General features: G+C 33.9%; 1 protein-coding gene across 1 annotated transcript; it reads right to left on the reverse strand.

Moving 5' to 3' along the window:
- Nucleotides 1-5,180: 5,180 nt before the first annotated feature.
- LOC132164551 (uncharacterized) lies at nucleotides 5,181-11,247 on the reverse strand. Its single transcript, XM_059575084.1, has 2 exons — nucleotides 11,072-11,247; nucleotides 5,181-7,654 (listed from the first exon to the last, which is right to left on the reverse strand). Exon 2 carries the CDS (start codon nucleotides 7,634-7,636, stop codon nucleotides 5,726-5,728), a length of 1,911 nt encoding a protein of 636 aa, XP_059431067.1. The 5' UTR covers nucleotides 7,637-7,654; nucleotides 11,072-11,247; the 3' UTR covers nucleotides 5,181-5,725.
- Between the last annotated feature and the right edge of the window lie 6,914 nt (nucleotides 11,248-18,161).

Consider the following 18,161-nt stretch of genomic DNA (forward strand, 5'->3'; position numbering starts at 1 on the left):
CTTTTTGACTTAAAAACTCTATTTCTCAAACGAAATCTTAAACATACTTTTCTTCAAACGGACTTTTTGAGTGTTAAAAGTACTTTTAAGTCTTTCAAATGCAATCTCAAACATACTCTTAGTAATGGAGATGAGCTAAACACACAATTTTTATTTTTTATTTTGACTAATATATATATTTCGGCTTAAAAATTGAGCTAGGTCCTTATTAAAGTTAACTCGGCCCATTACTTATTTTTAGCCCTTGCAACAAAAAGTTTCGTACCCTATTAGATTTATGATTTGAGAGATAACATTGTATTAAAGCTTGGTGTTTGTTTCGATATAAATATTTTTTTATATCTTGGCATTTCGTTGTTTGTATGAAAATTGTTAGAATGGCAGCCAAAACGGCAAGCGACCTCCAATGGCAGCAGCTTCTAGCAAACTCCAGTGGTAGTTGCCAACAACCTCTAGTGACCTCCAACGATGGTGGAGAATAAATTGTGAGAGAAAGTGTGCGTGAGAAGGAAAAGCTTAAACTCGAAAAATGGTTTACGAAAACAAAAATATAGAAACTATTTACTCTGCTTAAATGATTTTTTTGTAGTTAACCGAAAATGTTTTCATTTTGATAAGGTTTCTCGGTCGTACCAAACACAACAAAACTTTTTTCCCGAAAATGTTTTACGTTGAAAAAAACAGAGCCTAAAAGTGCAATAATATTCGAAGGAATATAATTCTAGAAAACCAAAATTTAATAAAGAATCCTGCCTTTTTTTTTTTTTTTTTTTGAGAGGAGTTCTGCCATTTAAGAAACATGTAAGAACTATATTTAAAAATACAATCATAAACAATGCTGATTCAATCTCAGAGTCATATTTTACCATTTTGCCCTTTGAATATCTTTTGGTATTTTTTTTTTTTTTTTAAAAAAAAAAAGAACAAAAAAAATAAATAAAATAAAACAAAACAAAAGACAGCTTGCTGTGTGAATTGGCACAAACTAGAGCAGTATTTTTGGAATATATCTTTACAGAAATTGGCATATTCTCTTCCTACAATCATATAATATTGTGTGCAAAGTACAAATTAACCTTATAAACTAAACTTCTATTTCAGGAATTACACTCTAAATTTTACTGTCACCATTAAAATATACGGTAGTTTTTCATGTTGACCTTATTGGTAAGTCCACTACAATGTCCACACTCCAGCATCCGCATCCTGCAGGATTATTATTTTCATCTTTCTCGGTTTCTTAACTCATATATTATTTTATGTATTTTATTTTGTTAAATAATTATCATTTAAATTCTTTTAAGGATTAAATGAGAGTTGATGATATTGACATTTAAATTCTTTTTTTTTTTTTCATACATATTTTACACTGCTTTTGATATTCAACACAGTTGAAGTGGCTGTTGAATTTATATATATATATATATAAAGAAAAGAAGAAAAAGAACAAACTCCAGGCGTGTTTTAAGCGTGGAGCCCTGTGTCAACTTTCTTGGCTAAGGGATTTTGACTCTAATAAGGGGATCTCCCTTTAGATTTTATTTCTCTGAATAAATAAATAGAGGGAAAATAAAATAAAATTGTTGCACTTGTTTTTTTTTTTTTTTTTTTTTTGACAAGTCCACATAAGAGGGGGAGGGAGATTCGAACTAGTGACCTCTACTTCATTAGGCGTGGTCCCAGCCGATTGTTGCACTTGTTTTCTAGAGTTAAGATCTCCTCCAATTGAGGAGAAATTAGAAATTCTTCAACTGTTAATCGTGACCCGTCATTTTAAATCCAATGATCTATAAAATGACAATTGCTTTTGTATAACCGAGACATTAAATGCTGGATTTTGTTTTACCGAGGTTTAAATGATTTTATAGACCAATATATTTAAAATAAAGAGTCACGATTAACAATTGGAGAATCTCTAATTTCTCTCCCAATTAGAGGAGATCGGGATCCGTTTTTCTAATGCTTTTGCTCTCATATTTTTCTTTCAATTAATAAATAATCTCATGTCAGAGGTAAAAAAAATATATGTAAAGCTCATTTTTCCCATTTAAAACGTTTTTTTTTTTTCCTCCCCAAAACCCTAATTTGGTACCAAAATTTTGACCCTGGAGTCTTCTAATCAGGTTGACCACATACAACCCTTACCAACCATTCCAATCCTGCTAAAGAAACCTTGGATCTAAGGGACATGTCTGTCATTATCTCAACTTTCTGCTTCTTCCTTTTCCCCCCCATTAATTGGTTATAAATAATTAAGATATTTTCAACGTTTGCAACGATAAATGTTTCCATGATTAGCGCCAATGTGAATAAATCCAATACTGATTTCGTCCCAAGTGACTGGTGAGACGTCAAGCCCAGAAGAAAAGAAAAAAAAATGATGGTGAGAGTTTGGGACTTCACTGAATTTATGGTTTGTGCGTGACATTTCCGAGATAACAGATAGTCCACATTCCATGACTAGCTGCACACTTTGAGGCTGATCTTCGGTGGGTGAAAATCCAATTTGAGCAATTATACGGGCCAGACGGAAATTCCTTGAAATTTTCTGTCCGAATTTTATAGAATTTGAGTAGAAAACAAAGAGAGGGGGTTTGAATATTGTTGAACCATGTGTATAAGACTATATATGTTTGTTTGTTTGTTTTTTTTTTTTTTTTGACATGTCCGCACAAGAGGAGGGAGAGAGATTCAAACTAATGATCTTCACTTCATTAGACGTGACCGATTGAACTACATTTTGGGGACTAATTATATATGTGAAACTTAATTTGACCCATTTAAGTATAATGGTTAAGTCACTTAACCCTAACCCTCTAATTTTGTATTGGATTCGTGTCAGATTCGCGGGTCATGTCAAAAATTATGTCGAGTATCTGGTTCGGATCGTGTCAAAGTAGGGATATAAAATTATATAGGTTAATCATAATTCCATCTATTTAATTAAATGAATTAGACTCATTAACCTGAATCTTTTGGATTCATGTTAGGTTTACATGTCATGTAAAAAATTGTCTGTTATACTGACACCCCTCATCTCTCATTCCCTACCCGAATTTAAGAGAAATTCGACATAGGAATTCCAGAGAATCTAAATCCATACATGCATGCCATTTTCCAATTCTTTAGTAATCACAAATATTACTCTAACAATGGATAGAGATCACCGATCCTAACAATAAATAAAAGAGAGTAGTTAATATAGGGTTTACCTACCCAAATACGTGGCCGGGTAAACTTCAGACCCGTGAGCGGTGTATGAGCGGTGCACCGGCATGACATGTGGTCTAAGCATGATTTTAGTATTAATGAGTCATAGAAGGCAAACAATTAGGGCAAAAAGAAAAAGGGCATATTTCGGTTATTTCCTATTAAGAGTGTCGGTAGAGAGAGGGGTAGGGGGAATAATCCATGGCCTTTTTTGGCTGCTTCTTCCGAATTCTTCCAAGGCTGAATTGGGGAAGGTGATAGTGTGCCAAAAAGTGACGCATTGGTGACCTACCACATTTTGATGAGAGTGGCTCCTGGAACCTACCTCTTCTTTATTTTCATTTTTTCAGAAAATGTTAGGAAAATACTTGGCAAAAATATGCGGTAAGAGAAAAAAAGAAGAAGCATCTATCTTTTTGGCCGAAAAAGAAAAGGCATTGCCCATAAATTATTTTTTATAAAAATAAATAAATAAATATTGCATGTGTTTATTATTATTATTATACTACGACGACAATTCAAGGCAAATAAGATCCCGTTTGGGAGTGTGATTTTAAAAATTGCATTTTTGAAATCGCCGTCTAGTAAAATATGTTAAAATCGCGTAGAATTTTTTCATGATTTTAAAATTTGCGTTTTTAAAATCTCAATTCCAAACACTCCAAAATCACGATTTGATTTAAAAACGCAAATTATTTCTTTAAAAACGCATTCTCAAACGGACTCTAAATATGTATAAATAAGATTATAAATGGTGGTGGTGAAGCTTCAACCAACGACTCTTTTTTATGACCTTTACTTTTCCGACACTTTGCTTCCCCTACCGACAATGCTTCATTATTCAATCTTTGGATTTTTTTTTTGTGTTTGTATTTTGTGAGATTTTTCCTTATTTTTAAATTAAACAACATGGACAAAACTCTAAGAGGCGAAGGAAACTTCTTTGGTCAAGTTATAATCTGATAAAAGACCCACTAATAATGTTGTTTTTATTAATTTTTTATTTTTATTTTTTTGTCATTTATCATAGAGCCTTTGATTGATCTAAAAATAGAAGTACAAGAACACTAGGCTACGGGCTAGTGGGCTACCCTTCTCCATAGATCACCTTTGATTTGATGAAATCTCTTTTGAGAAAGCCTTTTTTTTTTTTTTTTTTTTTTTCCTTCACTCTTTTTCTCTTTTGTTTTTGTCACACTTCCCAGCTTGTATGCTTTATATGCTTTATGACATATGAGTGCTTCTACTTTTATTTCCATTGACAAAGCAAGGTACCTTGATTTTAAACCTCCCTTAATCCCTTAATTTGACTTGTACTGAATATCTCCCAACTCCTTTGATGTGGTATTTCCTCCAATCATTTTTCTTTTTTTTTGCTCTTTTTCTTCTTGTCATTGCACTTTTCTCAATGTTTCAATAACATTTTCTTTTTCCTCTAAATGAAGATCTTTACCAGACAATTTTGCTTTTCGTACTGTATACGTAAAGCATATATCTCCCCATATAGCTACAACAAGCTTAAGAAAACCACTCTCCATCCCCACTAGTAAAGTAATATGTTTTAGAAAAATACTATGTTTTTAACTCCATGACGTAACAGTGGAAGTCATTGTTAACCCGTCTAAAATCTAATAACGGAGATAAAATTTACCATTAATATATCACTTGTGAAATTCACCATTGAATTTTGAATGGACTAATCTGTATATTGATATATCAACAATAATTTTTGTTACTGCATCAAAGGAGTAAGCATTTGAAAGTGCATAGTAGCATTTTGATCGCCACTAAAAGGAGAAGTTGCACTAATATCTTTGGAGAATGAACCTTGATCATTCCCTTTTCCAAAGACAAAGACTAAGATTCAAAGGGTACTGCCTATTTGAAAAGGATTGGTCAAAGGTTTGTCTCAGCATCAAAGGATGTAAAATAGTTTCAGGCAAAGTAGTAGAAGCCGACATGCATGCAAGTGAGATCCCATCGACTTTCACATTGATAATTTAAGCACAACTTTGATGCGACATTGAAATATTCCTTTTATACAAGTAACTCAATTCTTCTTCAATAGATGCAAATCTATGAAGAACATAAGGCACAGAGAAATGTTTGGAATGCCACATTTTACTACAAAAGAATTATAACCCCGATGTGTCATGCCACCCACTTCTCAAATCAAACATTTTATCTACAATAATTTTCTAGTTATGAGAGCCCGTATAATATGTTGGCCACTAATTTCTCACGTTACAAACATATTCAGGATGAAGGCATTTCTAAAGTCAAAGTTTCATAAGCCAACAATTTTTCTCAAGCTCAAGACATAGGAAGAGATCCCACTCACCATTTCAAGACTTTGGAATTCATTGCTACTCCAGCATTATCTTCAACAAGCTTCTGCAGTGGCCCTAGTCTCAGGCTCCAATATCTTAAGCGGCCGCAAAGAAGAAGAGGCAAACAATCTATCACAATGTGTCATAAACACTATATATTATTGCCTTTGCTTGATCACTTCAGATTAGGTTCTTTGAACAGATGAGAAGCTTGAAATGCCATTTCTTTGGCTATGAAGTCTAAGGTTGTTTCGGACAAAAACAAGATCTTCTACTCTCTCCACTCCTAACCTGTTGGATGCTTCTCGACATGGAAAATCATCATCTTGGAGTATCTCTTCACACATTCCAACACTTGAAACCTGACTCAGAACTTTCATGGCTAGTGTCTGTAAGTGGGGTGTTTCAAAGCCGAAATTCTCCCACCAAGCAACGGGATCCATTTTGCCTCTACAGTCCACAGCATCTTCCTCTCCTAAGGGTCCTTCTAATCTCCAGTAAGAGCTAAGCTGCTCTCTAAGAACCCTTCTTGCTGCGCTGTCACCCTCATATCTTTCTAGAGTGGCTTTCCATCCCCGCATTACAGTTCTATCCTTTGTTTGACCTTTCCCAAAATATTTAGGATTAAGTATATAGCCTGCAGCATGAAGAGGAGAAAATAACACATCCCATCTGTTCTCTATCAACTCTTCCAGTTGATTCAATGCACTTTCATCAATTCCATTGCTTCTCACAGCTTCAAGAGCCTGAACCCGCCAATCATAAACATCACCCATGACAGATCGATCTATATTAAGTATAGCAAGGAACCTTAAGAAAGGTTCACATAACTGCAAGAATAAATGAGCCCTGCTCCAGAAATCATCCCCTGAAATGGCAGCCTCGATACTTGCAATGTCCTCCGGAATACAAAGCTTCCATTGCTTCCAGTCGTCACTAACAACTACGTGTTGAAGTGATTGCTTTAGCTGAAGAACCCTCTGGACAATGCCATAGGATGGCAAAAACTTAGTAGAAACTGGATCATAGGTCCCCTTCAAATTTTGAGTCAAGATACCTGGAGAAGACCGCTGATATGCCATGATAAATTGCTCAATTTCCTTAGCACACGAGCAAACAGATTTAATCCAATCCAATTCAGCTATTTCTTCCATTAGCATGCAGATAGAATGCGATGCACAAGAAGACCAGAATATGTGAGGGAACTTTGACAATATAAGGGATTCAGAATATTTACAGGCTTGGCCTAGATGTGAGATTATCTGAAAAACATTTGTGGGCCCAATTTCCACAATTAAATCACTAAGAACACCTGTGAACACATTGTCCACCCCATCAGTAACATCTATTATATCCATTGCTTTCAAAAACATTAGTCCCCTTGGACTAGAGACAAATATATCAATCCGGAAGCACCCCAGCGAACCATCTAAGCAGCCAACACACAGTAATGTGCATCCTGTGTGAGGCCAGGACTCCCTAACTAGAGCCACAGATTTTTCAATCCTTGCTTTCTCTTTACTTAAAAAAGAAACAGACAATTCATCTTTTGTTGGGGGTTCATAACCAGGGCCAAAAGCACTAATCGCTTTTGTCATTTCAAGAAAGTAAGGAGAGCTGACAACTTTGATATTCAATCCATTGGCATAGAAAGATCTTGCTACAATGTCATCTACATCTTCTTTGGTGACACAGGTAAGACTTGGTCGCGAAGTCCGATCAACATCTCCTATGGTGGTGACACAGGTATGACTTGGTCGTGAAATCCAAATGTGCTTGCCAGGCTTCCCACTTCCAGAAGTCCTTTTCTCTTTCCGAGCAAGGCGCTCTTCCTTCCGGGCAAGGCGCTCTTCCTTCCGAGCAAGGCGCTCTTCCTCTAAGATCTGAAATGCTTCCCTCAAAGACCTGTCTATTGCTGGGCAGCTTTTGACCCCAACACCAGTAAACCCAAGAAGGTGTGCTCTAACACGTGAATAAGATCCATTATATCGTAGATTACAGTGGTTGCATTTCCACTTTTTCGTGCCGCTTCCCTTGTCAAACCCACCAAACACACTGACATGTTTCCATGCCCACTTATCAGATTCCGATGGCATACTTTTACCCCCAGAAAACTGCATACCACGAAAAGGCGTTAAGAAAAGAAGGAACATATGGATATGTTAAAATAAGAGAACACCAAGCTGCAATGTTGTACTTAGATCTTCCCATTAAACACATTGCTCATATTACCAATCTTGCTATAAACCTAATGCTGCAAACTCCTTAAGACGTTCCTATCAAAATAAAGAACAAGGCAGATAACCATAGCCATGAAGGTAAAGGAGTTTGGTGCCTACACTTTGACTTTTCACAGAAAATCTAAACAATTTCAAAATACAAGAAAAGAAATGCGAAGTCTAAAACTTGATAACTTAGTTAATAGGAAGGCTGTGAAAAGGTTCTAAGAAACTCTCTTTCCCATTAGACATTTTGAGTTAGCATGAATCAGCCAACTCATACATGACTAAAGCTGAATTTCTAGGCCATAACTACAGTTGGACACAATGTATATCTTCTATATGCCTCTACTCCTACAAAAACAGAGATTTGCTTCTGTTGACCTTGGGATTCCTTGGTACTTGATTTCTAAGGATTTTCATTTAATCAGATATATATAAATCCAAAAGCGGTGATGTGTTATAAAACAATTGTTATTCTTATACTATTCATCCAAATCAAAGGAGCTGATATCAATTGCTGACTCCTCCTCCTCCTCTATGCATTTCTTCTCCTATTAATTAAAATTCATATAATTTACTTATAATACAAATAACAATTATAATAACTGCAAATATTGGTGGTTACACAGCATGGACAATAGCAACAGCTAGAAATACTAATGAAAACTCAACTCACCTAAGCCTTGATCCAAGTAGTCAGGTTGAGTCCATGAATCCCTCATCAACTAGTTGGGTAGAGACATTGATTTAAAAATAATAATATTGGACAGGATACTACATCATACCATCATTGTTATTGTGAATTTAGAAGTTGTGTCCTCTACCAACTGGATAGACTAGATAGCACCATATAAGCTATTGTCATAGTATTCTACACAAAGTTTGCCAAATGCTTTGATCTAAACGCAAGATGCAAGATAACAGCATGCTGCACACATTCTATAACTGGCAGAAAGTTGTAACTTTTTTTTTTTTTGGTAGTGGGGCTGATGCCCTTAAAGATAGTATTATCAGGTGCAGCTCAGTTTAAGAAACTCTAAGAAGAAAATGAAAACAACATAATCAAGAAACAAAATGCCTCAGAATTAAGTTCTGTTTTCTGTACACCAATTATTGTATTTACTAGCCAAAAATCAAATGCTCTTTGTGCTTCTCAATTTTGTGGCATTTAAGTTTATACAAGCATCTTTGAGCAAGGTGAATCGTATGGTCATTCAGGATTTTCAACCAATACCATTGGTTGTTACCATCTATAACTTGTGCACATCCAAGAAACATTATACAAAGAATTTCTATCTCCACCCTTCTAAGTTGTTTTTGCTATAGGGTGGGCTACTTATTTCCCCAAATCTATTTTTTTTTCTGTAAGCCTGTAATAAATGCTACCTGCCCTTTCTTTCACTAAATACTATCTGCCCTTAACACAGTACAACTCAATCCAACTCAAGGCCTTATTCCCAGTTTCTTAAATTGACAGTTTTTTTTTTTTTTAAATATATATATATATATGAATGAGATTTCTATTCAACAAACAATACTTTTTACAAACTCTTCAGCAAATCATCCGAACCGCTTGATACTTCTTCAAAGTATCAAACACCATTCTCTACTACAAAGCATGACCGGCTCATTGGCTAGGCTAGTTAGGCGGCTGCCTAAGACTCCAATTAGCAATAGTATAATTAAGTTTTGTTTAACAAAAAAATATTTTAAGACCCCAATTATAGTAAAATGGTTAGTCAATGCTCTTTAATTAAGGCTCAAATATAGTAAAAAATACAATTAAAAAAATTAAAACAAAAAAAAGATTGAATTCCAACATATTGAGACTTAATAGGGAAAAAGAAAAATGAATTAATGGGTGCTCTAAAGCAGAAAGTAATTTTGCATGAAGGTAAAACTAACATATTGACTAAGTTCATTTATTAACATAATGTTTAAGAATAAAGAAAATTTAGTTTTAAGCAAATTAAATTATATATAAAAGGAATTATATGCAGCTCAACGCAAAATATGTCACTCATGAAACTAAATGTCTTGCGGTAGAGATGAATTTTACATGTTGTTTGGAAAAAAATTAAGAGCAAGAAGCAATAAAAATGATTTTTAAATAAAAAAAATTTAATACTATTTATTTAATATTTAAATATAAACAAATGTCTCACTTAAATTTGTCGCCTTAGACCTTAAAATCTATTGAGACAACCCTGCTACAAAGTTTCCCCCCATATACACCAAAAGAACTAAACAACTAAACAACAATAGAGCAGAAAGAAAACGACACACAAGCATCTTATCAACAATTAACAAATCAAAAACGATACAACACAAGATCAACTATCCAGCAGCTCGCTTATTCTGCAGCAATCCCATCAAATTTCCATATACGCATCTTCAACTATATTAGAATTTCCTCATTTATACCCCAACTTCTACATACTCCTACATTTTCTGCAGTCCTTCAAAACTACCCTTTTCCCAGAATTTTTTATTTTACTTCCCAATTTTATTTTTTATTTTTTTTATTTTTTTGTGTAGAATCTGTTCCTCTGTTTTTGGCTGGTTCCCGTGCTTAATTTCATTTCTTTTTTTCCACACTAATTTGACAGTTGAGCCCTAGATAAAGCCATATCCTTCATTAGATCCCAAGCAATCGAGTCTTTTCTCCCCACCTTGACAGGCATTATATTTTATGCCCTCGATTTTCTTACACCCACATCCATAAGCCTCTTGCACAATGCATATGGTTTAACCGAGTTAGATCACTAGTGCCACCTTTGTCAATTCATATTTCCATCGTACTTCTTCCGATGTCGTCAATCATCTATGTTAACATCCTCATTTCCACTACATACATTTCTTGAACCCAAAATTCTAAATCACAAAGCATAGTTAGCATTCTAAAAATTTCTTCTCAACTACAGAAGTAGCATGCAAATGCAGTGGCACAAATCTTCCACTAATAAATAGTTTTCAGCCTTTCAATTCAAACCCACTACTTCTTAGCAAACCCTTCTTCTTTTTCTTAATCATACTGAAAAATGCAGTACTCCATTGCTCTATTCACCTGAGTTGTTGGATATTGAAAAAAAAAAAAAAACCATAGCAAAAGCCAAAAATTACCAAACAGAACCTTAAATATGTCAATTTTGAATATTCCACTAATAGCAAAGGATGTGATATTTCTAAATATTAGATTGAAGTTCATAGGATCCAAGGGATACTATCAATGGAAATCAGAAAATCAACAGAAAAACAAAAGAGAGAATCCTATCAGAAGAACAGTTGGAAAAGAGATAATTCGTTTACCTAGAAGTGAATTTTTGCTTGGGTTGAATCGTATTTTACCGAAACCAGCGTTTCTTTTTGATGGGTTTCTGAGGATGTTTCTTTCTCATGAAACTCGAAACACTATTTACGGGAAGGCGAGGAGAATGCCCGTTTCTTGGGCTTCCGTTTCTTTCCACCCTTTTCCGTGCCCTAGAGAGTGTTTGTTTACACGGTTATGTTATGCCGAACCGGGAGTGGGGGAAGCGCATACTAGAAATGGTCTGCTCATGTCCGTGTGGGCTAGGTGAATCATTGCCACGCCAAATATGAATAAAAATTTGCTACAAATTAATTTGTAAAAATCTCGTTTGTAGGAATCTCATCGTAGGAGATTCCTACAAACTATTTTTTTTTTTTTGACATGTTCGCATAAGAGGGGGAGGGAGATTCGAACTAGTGACCTCCACTTTATTAGACGTGATCCTAACCGATTGAGCCACCTCTTAAAAATAGGAGATTCCTACATACTAGTTTGAGTGACATGTTTAAAGACACTTGGCAGTTGATGAGATGATAATTTTTGCACCGGATCTGAGTGCTATTTGTGACCAACACAATCACCAATAAAGTATGGTCATAAGTTGAGGGTATCCCTAGGTTGAGTGAAGACACACTGGGTCATGCTAGATCGATCAACTAATGGATATTGTGTTATGTCCAACGTCTATGGCATTAGGGTTATATTAAAAGTCCTATGAAAAGTGTAAATTTCACTGTAAGAAGGTTAATGGTACTAATATGCCATATGAAAGATTATTATGACTTAATTTTACTTACTTTTTGCTTTTATAATGATCATGATTTCTTTGCATAGTATCTAGGGTAAATATTTTCTCTAGATAAACGACTTAAGTAATTACATTTTATTTACTATTTATAATTGTCATATTTTATAGTTGAGAAATTGGACTCACTGCTTGGATTGCCCTTTACTGATTTTCTACTTACTAAGTCATCGACTTACTGCATTTTCTTTCCACCGGTTTTATAAATTAGCTGGCGATAGAGTCCATTGGTTCAAATAGGAGGATCAGGGTATAGTGACATAAATTCGAAGTCCCAAGGTGATGTCATATAAATGTGAAGATAATAGTGTTATACAACTTTTTTTTTTTTTTTTTTGAAAGAAATGCATTCCAATTTCATTGATAATAATCACGAACATAAAACTCTTACATCGCAAGAGCACAAAGCCCTGGAATTGCAAATTATAGCCGAAGCTATAATGATACAATATCATCTAAAGCCTCCGCTAACTTATGACTAGTTTTCAGTTGAAATAACAGATCTGCATAAGACAGACGCAATTCAATGCATAGGTAGCGCAAATTCCTCCTAGACCCAAAAGCCAGGATGAAGTTCACGTCCACAACTCGAAGGTTTGGACTAAAATTCACATCCACGACCTAAAAGATCTGGACCAAAGTTCAGTTCACATCCAAGCAGGCAGATCGAGTGGCTAAGCCTTATTACAAAACAGAAGCAAGAAAACCTAAATAAAACGTGGGCGAACCAAAGAGGCAGGGTCTTATTACAAGAAAATAACATGAATGAAATGCATACAGGGAAAAAACATGAACAAAGACAATACGAGGAAAATAAAACAAACGGGAACAGGCACATGCAATGTGGATGCCGATTGTGCACTCGCCGGAAACCGACACCAGAAGGGAATGATGGAAGCTTTACGCGGTGGGGACGCGGAAAAAGCCCAAAACAGTGGACGGAGGGTGGCGAAACCAATCGCCAGCTGGTCGGAAAACCATTGCAGCAAGGGACGTTGAAGCTCATCGCTAGAGGGGAAGCTCATCGCTGGAGGGGCACGAGGAAAGACCCAGCATCGGACGGTGGACGGCAGAGCGGGCGGAGGAGATCGGCGGTAAACACAAAACAAAACTGGGGGGAGTTTGAAAAAAACCCCCCAAAATCAGCACCCACACCGAGTGGCACACAAGCAAGGCTACAATAACATCACACCAAAAACACAGCAAAAAAAAGAAAGGAAAGGAGCATAAAACAACTAGAGAGCCCCTCCAAGGACAAAAGCGGAACAAAGAGGAAGGGGCTGCAGAGAAAGGGTAGGGAGGAGGCAACCTAGGCCAGGGACATCAAGTAAACTACTGGCACCCGGTGCAAGGGCAGGCGAGGGGGAGGAGGGAGGCAACAAACGGCCATCCCTCCTCCCCTCACCATGGGAGAGGGGGCTTACCTGAGGCTGCGGCGCTAGAGAAAAAGTGAGAAAACCCTAGCTCGTGTTATACAACTTATACTTTCAAGTAAAAGGTTTTACCTATAAATGATTAGTGTGTTTAGAATCTGTGGTTATATACTAATCATAGTACCTAACAAAATAAAAAAGAGATATATATATATATCAAGTTGTTTTACAATTAAATGATGTAAGGGCATTACAAAAAGTTAAGTGTTAGAAAGTCATACACATAAAAAATAAAAAAATAAAAAAACACAGAATTTTACAGTGTGTACCTTTCCTTTAGAATGGACAAACAAATTTTTTTTTGTAAGTGTTCTATATTGTATAGTAATGCCTTTTACGTCCATTATTGAAATGACACAAATAGTAGTTTTTTATTACCAGATCATATACCCGCAACCTAAATATTGTTTGAGAGAGAAAGACAAGAAAGAAGGAGAAAGGTCCTCAATGAAATGGAGAGGAGCCCGTTCCTAATTATTCAATAAGGGCACTATTGAATTTTCTAGGTATCATATCGAGCTTCATTTCTTTTAAAAAAAAAAAAAAATTCAGCAAAAAGAGAAAAAAAGAAGTGTATTCATGAAAGCTTATCTAGCTCTCACGAAAAATGATTTTCATCATCATTTTCTCTAGTTCACTCCTTTCAATGTAAGAAATATATTCTCTAACGTTCGATTGTTTATATCACAACAAACAAAATTATTAAAAAAAATAATATTTTTTAAAACAATTTTGCCCTTGTGATACAAAGGACCGGATCCTAGCTCCCACAAGGTTACCAATTAAATGCATAGAGAAATTTTTTTAGTTTTGGTTTTTAATACTAGGGAGCTAGATCAATGTCTTCAAGAGAACTAAGTTAATTAGAAAAGAAAGAAAAAAAAAACAAAACAAAACAAAAGAGAGAACGAAGTTAAATGAAATTCTTTTAGATAGCATGATGGTGTACTATGCAGAACATTGGTTTAGTAATCACATGTAAATCCAAGGTTTATTATAATCTGTCAACCAATGAATTTTTTTGGTTTCAAATAATCATTAATCTATTAATCTTGACTTTATAAATATTATAGGGAAAAATATAAAAAAGTCTTCCAAACTAGCAGATGTTTTTTAAAGAGCCCCACGACCACGATATTCAAAATGTATTAAAGTAGCCCATCAAATTACCAATGTGGGTAAAAATTGCCACATATTTTTTTTTGTATATTCCTATAATACTCTTATTCTTTTAAAAACTAAAATAAAAAAATAAATTTTTAAAATAAAATAAAAGGAAAGGGGTGGCTGCCAGTTGAGCAGACCACATGATTTGATTTTGCATTTATTTATATTTTTTATACTGCACAAGCGATTTGTAATTTAAACTAATTACAATGGCTAATTTTTTATTTATTCGCCTCATGTGTATGTGTGTGTGTGTTTTTTTTTCTTTTAAAAATAGTTTAATTTATTTTATTTAGTTTTTAACCGAATGGAGGTATATATAGATATATGGCCTTTTTAACACATTTTAGTAGTTTGATGGGCTACTTAAGCACATTTTGAACATCATAGAACTCTTTAAAAAACGGTTGTTAGTTTGGAGTTTATATATATATATATATATATATATATATATATATATATATATATATTTTTTTTTCCAATATTATAATATAATGTTATTCTTTACACTCATTTTACTTTTAAGTGACTATTAATCACATAAAAAAATTAAAATACACCACATAAGCCAATGTTACTCTTATTATAATATTAGTAACACCAACAATAATAGAGAAGGTGCCTAAATCAAATTCTGTAAATCATGTGCTCCACGGATTTGTCCCAACAAGTTTCGAACGGTCCGCCACTTATTAGAAGCATGTGAATTATATAAAAACTCTCTCCCATTTTATTTATCGAAATAACACAAATAATTATTGGAAATCCAGACACGTGCTACACGAGTCACACGACTCATATATGTCACATATGACACCTCACGTTCCCACATTATATGGTTCAAAAGTAATGAATTCAGGCAGTGGATTCTGCATCGTCTTGTCTAGTACTTATCGTGAATTTCCCATAAAAAAAGAAAGTCATCATAGAAAAAGTGACTAATTGCTCAATTTCACAGTTAATTTGGAAAATGCAGAAATCCAGTTATCATGGATTATGCAGATATGCTTATTTAAATTCGATTATATATGTTGAGGCCTAAATTAAATGGATTGATTGTAAAGTCGTTATATAAACATATGTTAAGTCCTATATTGAATTATTTAATTATGAATTATATAGATTTCGGTTAATGTAAATTTTTTTCAAGGAGTTTTAATAATGATTAATTATTTTTTTAGTTTTTCCTAGTAAAAAAAAGGCAGGTGAATAGCTCCTCAACCTACCCACCCCCTCCCAAAAAATAAAAAATCGGGTAACTTCACTTTAAACTCCTGAATTACCATCCGATTTGAAAAACTCCACTCAAACTTTAAAACCTTTCAATTTGAACCCTTGAACTTTCCATTGCAGCCAATTTGAACCATTCCGTCAGATTTTAAACGTTAAAAGTGAAACAATGACATTTATACCCTTGCCTTTTTTTTTTTAATAAAATTTCAAATTAAAAATTTTAAAAAATATATTATATATAAAAAAAAATCACAAGGTGACACGGTTGGGCCACCTTGTGACTTTTTTTTGTTTTTTTTAATAAAAAGAAAATTAAAGGGTAATTTTGTCTTTTTAAGGGTTTTAATGGCAAAAATTGACTAAAGGGATTCAAATTGATTGTAATTGAAAGTTTAGGGGTCTAAATTGAGATGTTTTGAAGTTTGGTGAGGTTTTTCAAATCGGATAGTAATTTATGGGCCTAAAGTGAAGTTACCCCTAAAAAAATAAAAACCCCAAAAAACAAATTACAGTCCCATATTTTCTCCAAGCTGACCTAATTTTATAAATATACAAAATTTTATGCCTAAAGTTGAGTTGTTACTAAAATTTATAAAGATAAATGGGCACAAACCATGAAAGTATGGCACTATTATTTTCAAATAAAATACGTTTACTTGATTGATTTAGATATCTTCGAAGTCCTAAATTAATAATAAAGCTTGAAATTTCGGAACCATCCCTTTTCAGTTTTCAACATTTACATTCAATTCAATAAATATTTAGCTAAAATTTAGTTTAAAAAACATTTTTTTTATTTTTTTATTTTAGGTACCAATTTTTTCAAAGCTCGCTCAACATTTTAGCTATTTACTCTTATTATTCTATTTTAAATATTATTTCTTTATCGATTTTCAGTATTCTCAAAGAAAAGAGAAAATCAAATTATTATTATTTTTATTAATTTAACTTATACATGCTTGCAAATTTGCTGAGCACTGTGATAGCTAGTTAAATTTTTAGCCAAGCCAAAATAACTAGTCGGATTGAAAGCTATTTTTGCTACAGGACTAACCAAAATAACCTTTTAACTACTTTGAGTAGCCCTATAGCAAAAGTTAGGAAAAAAGAAAAGAGTCCCATTGGACTAACCACTTGGGCTAAGGAAATTGCTAGCTGCTACAATTTGTTGAAAATTATAATTCAACAACGCATTAAAAAAAAAAAAAAAATCTAATAAAAGTATACATATGAGTCTTTCCCTTCTAATATAAAACTCTCACATATCTACTCAAAAAATAAAAAATAAAATAAAATAAAACTCTCACATATCTTTCTCTCGTCTTCCATACGAAGGATTATGAAGTGGTGGTTGCCTTTCTCCAGCTGGCCATTTCATATAAAGAAATGCTTGGCTACATTAAAAAGTTTATTTTTTGGCCATTTTAATCCTAAGTGGCATGATTCACTTTAAAATTAATAAATTTTAAACAATAAATTAATAGATTTATGAAAAATGGGTCATGCCACGAAAGATTAAAATGGTCAAAAGATGGACTTTTTAATAAAGCCAAGCATTTCTCTTTCAGATAAGTGCAGAAATTATTATTATTATTATTATTATTATTATTATTATTATGTAGATAACATTGAAGGAACTTGAGAGGATGTTTTGACGTAAAATGTTTTATTTCTAAAAATATTTTTTGATGTTTGGCTCGTACAGAAAATGTGCAGGCAACCTTTGGCGGAGGTTTGGCGAACTTTAATAGTAGTCGAGCAAACTCGAACAAAATTTAAAAATCGAAACTCAAAAAAACTTTTATGGCCAAACCAAAAATAATAGTGTTATAAATGGGTCTTGAGCCTAACTCAACTCAAAAGTTAGTTTAAGAGTTGAGGTTTCCTCTCACCCTTATAAATGACCCATCTCCTTAATATTCAAGCAATGTGAGACTTTCAACACGCCCCCTCACGTGTGGTGGAAGGACATCCAAGCCAACATGTACAACAATGAGAGATGATGGGCCACAACTAATTGGGCGAAGCTCTGATACCTTGTAAAATATAGAAAAGGGGATGGAAGTTTTGTAAAGAGAATAAGAAGAAAGGGAAGAAGAAGAGAACACAAATGACTGTATCTTTATTCAATGATTTCCATTGTTACAAGAGAAGATAATATATAGACTAATGAAGGGAAACCCATTCCATAAATCATGGAGTAAAATATGGAGTAAGCATGAAACATAGGGAGGAAATCACAAGATTGTAGATTAGTGGGATATGCTTGATTTGTTCAGCAATGGGAGACGACAGACCACAACCAATTGGGCGAAGCTCTGATACCATGTAAAATATAGAAAAGGGGATGGAAGTTTTGTAAAGAGAAGAAGAAGAAAGGGAAGAAGAAGAGAACACAAAGGACTACATCTTTATTCAATGATTTCCATTATTACAAGAGAAGATAATATA

This window comes from Corylus avellana, chromosome ca10, assembly GCF_901000735.1.
Source record: "Corylus avellana chromosome ca10, CavTom2PMs-1.0".
Classification (NCBI taxonomy): Eukaryota; Viridiplantae; Streptophyta; class Magnoliopsida; order Fagales; family Betulaceae; genus Corylus; species Corylus avellana.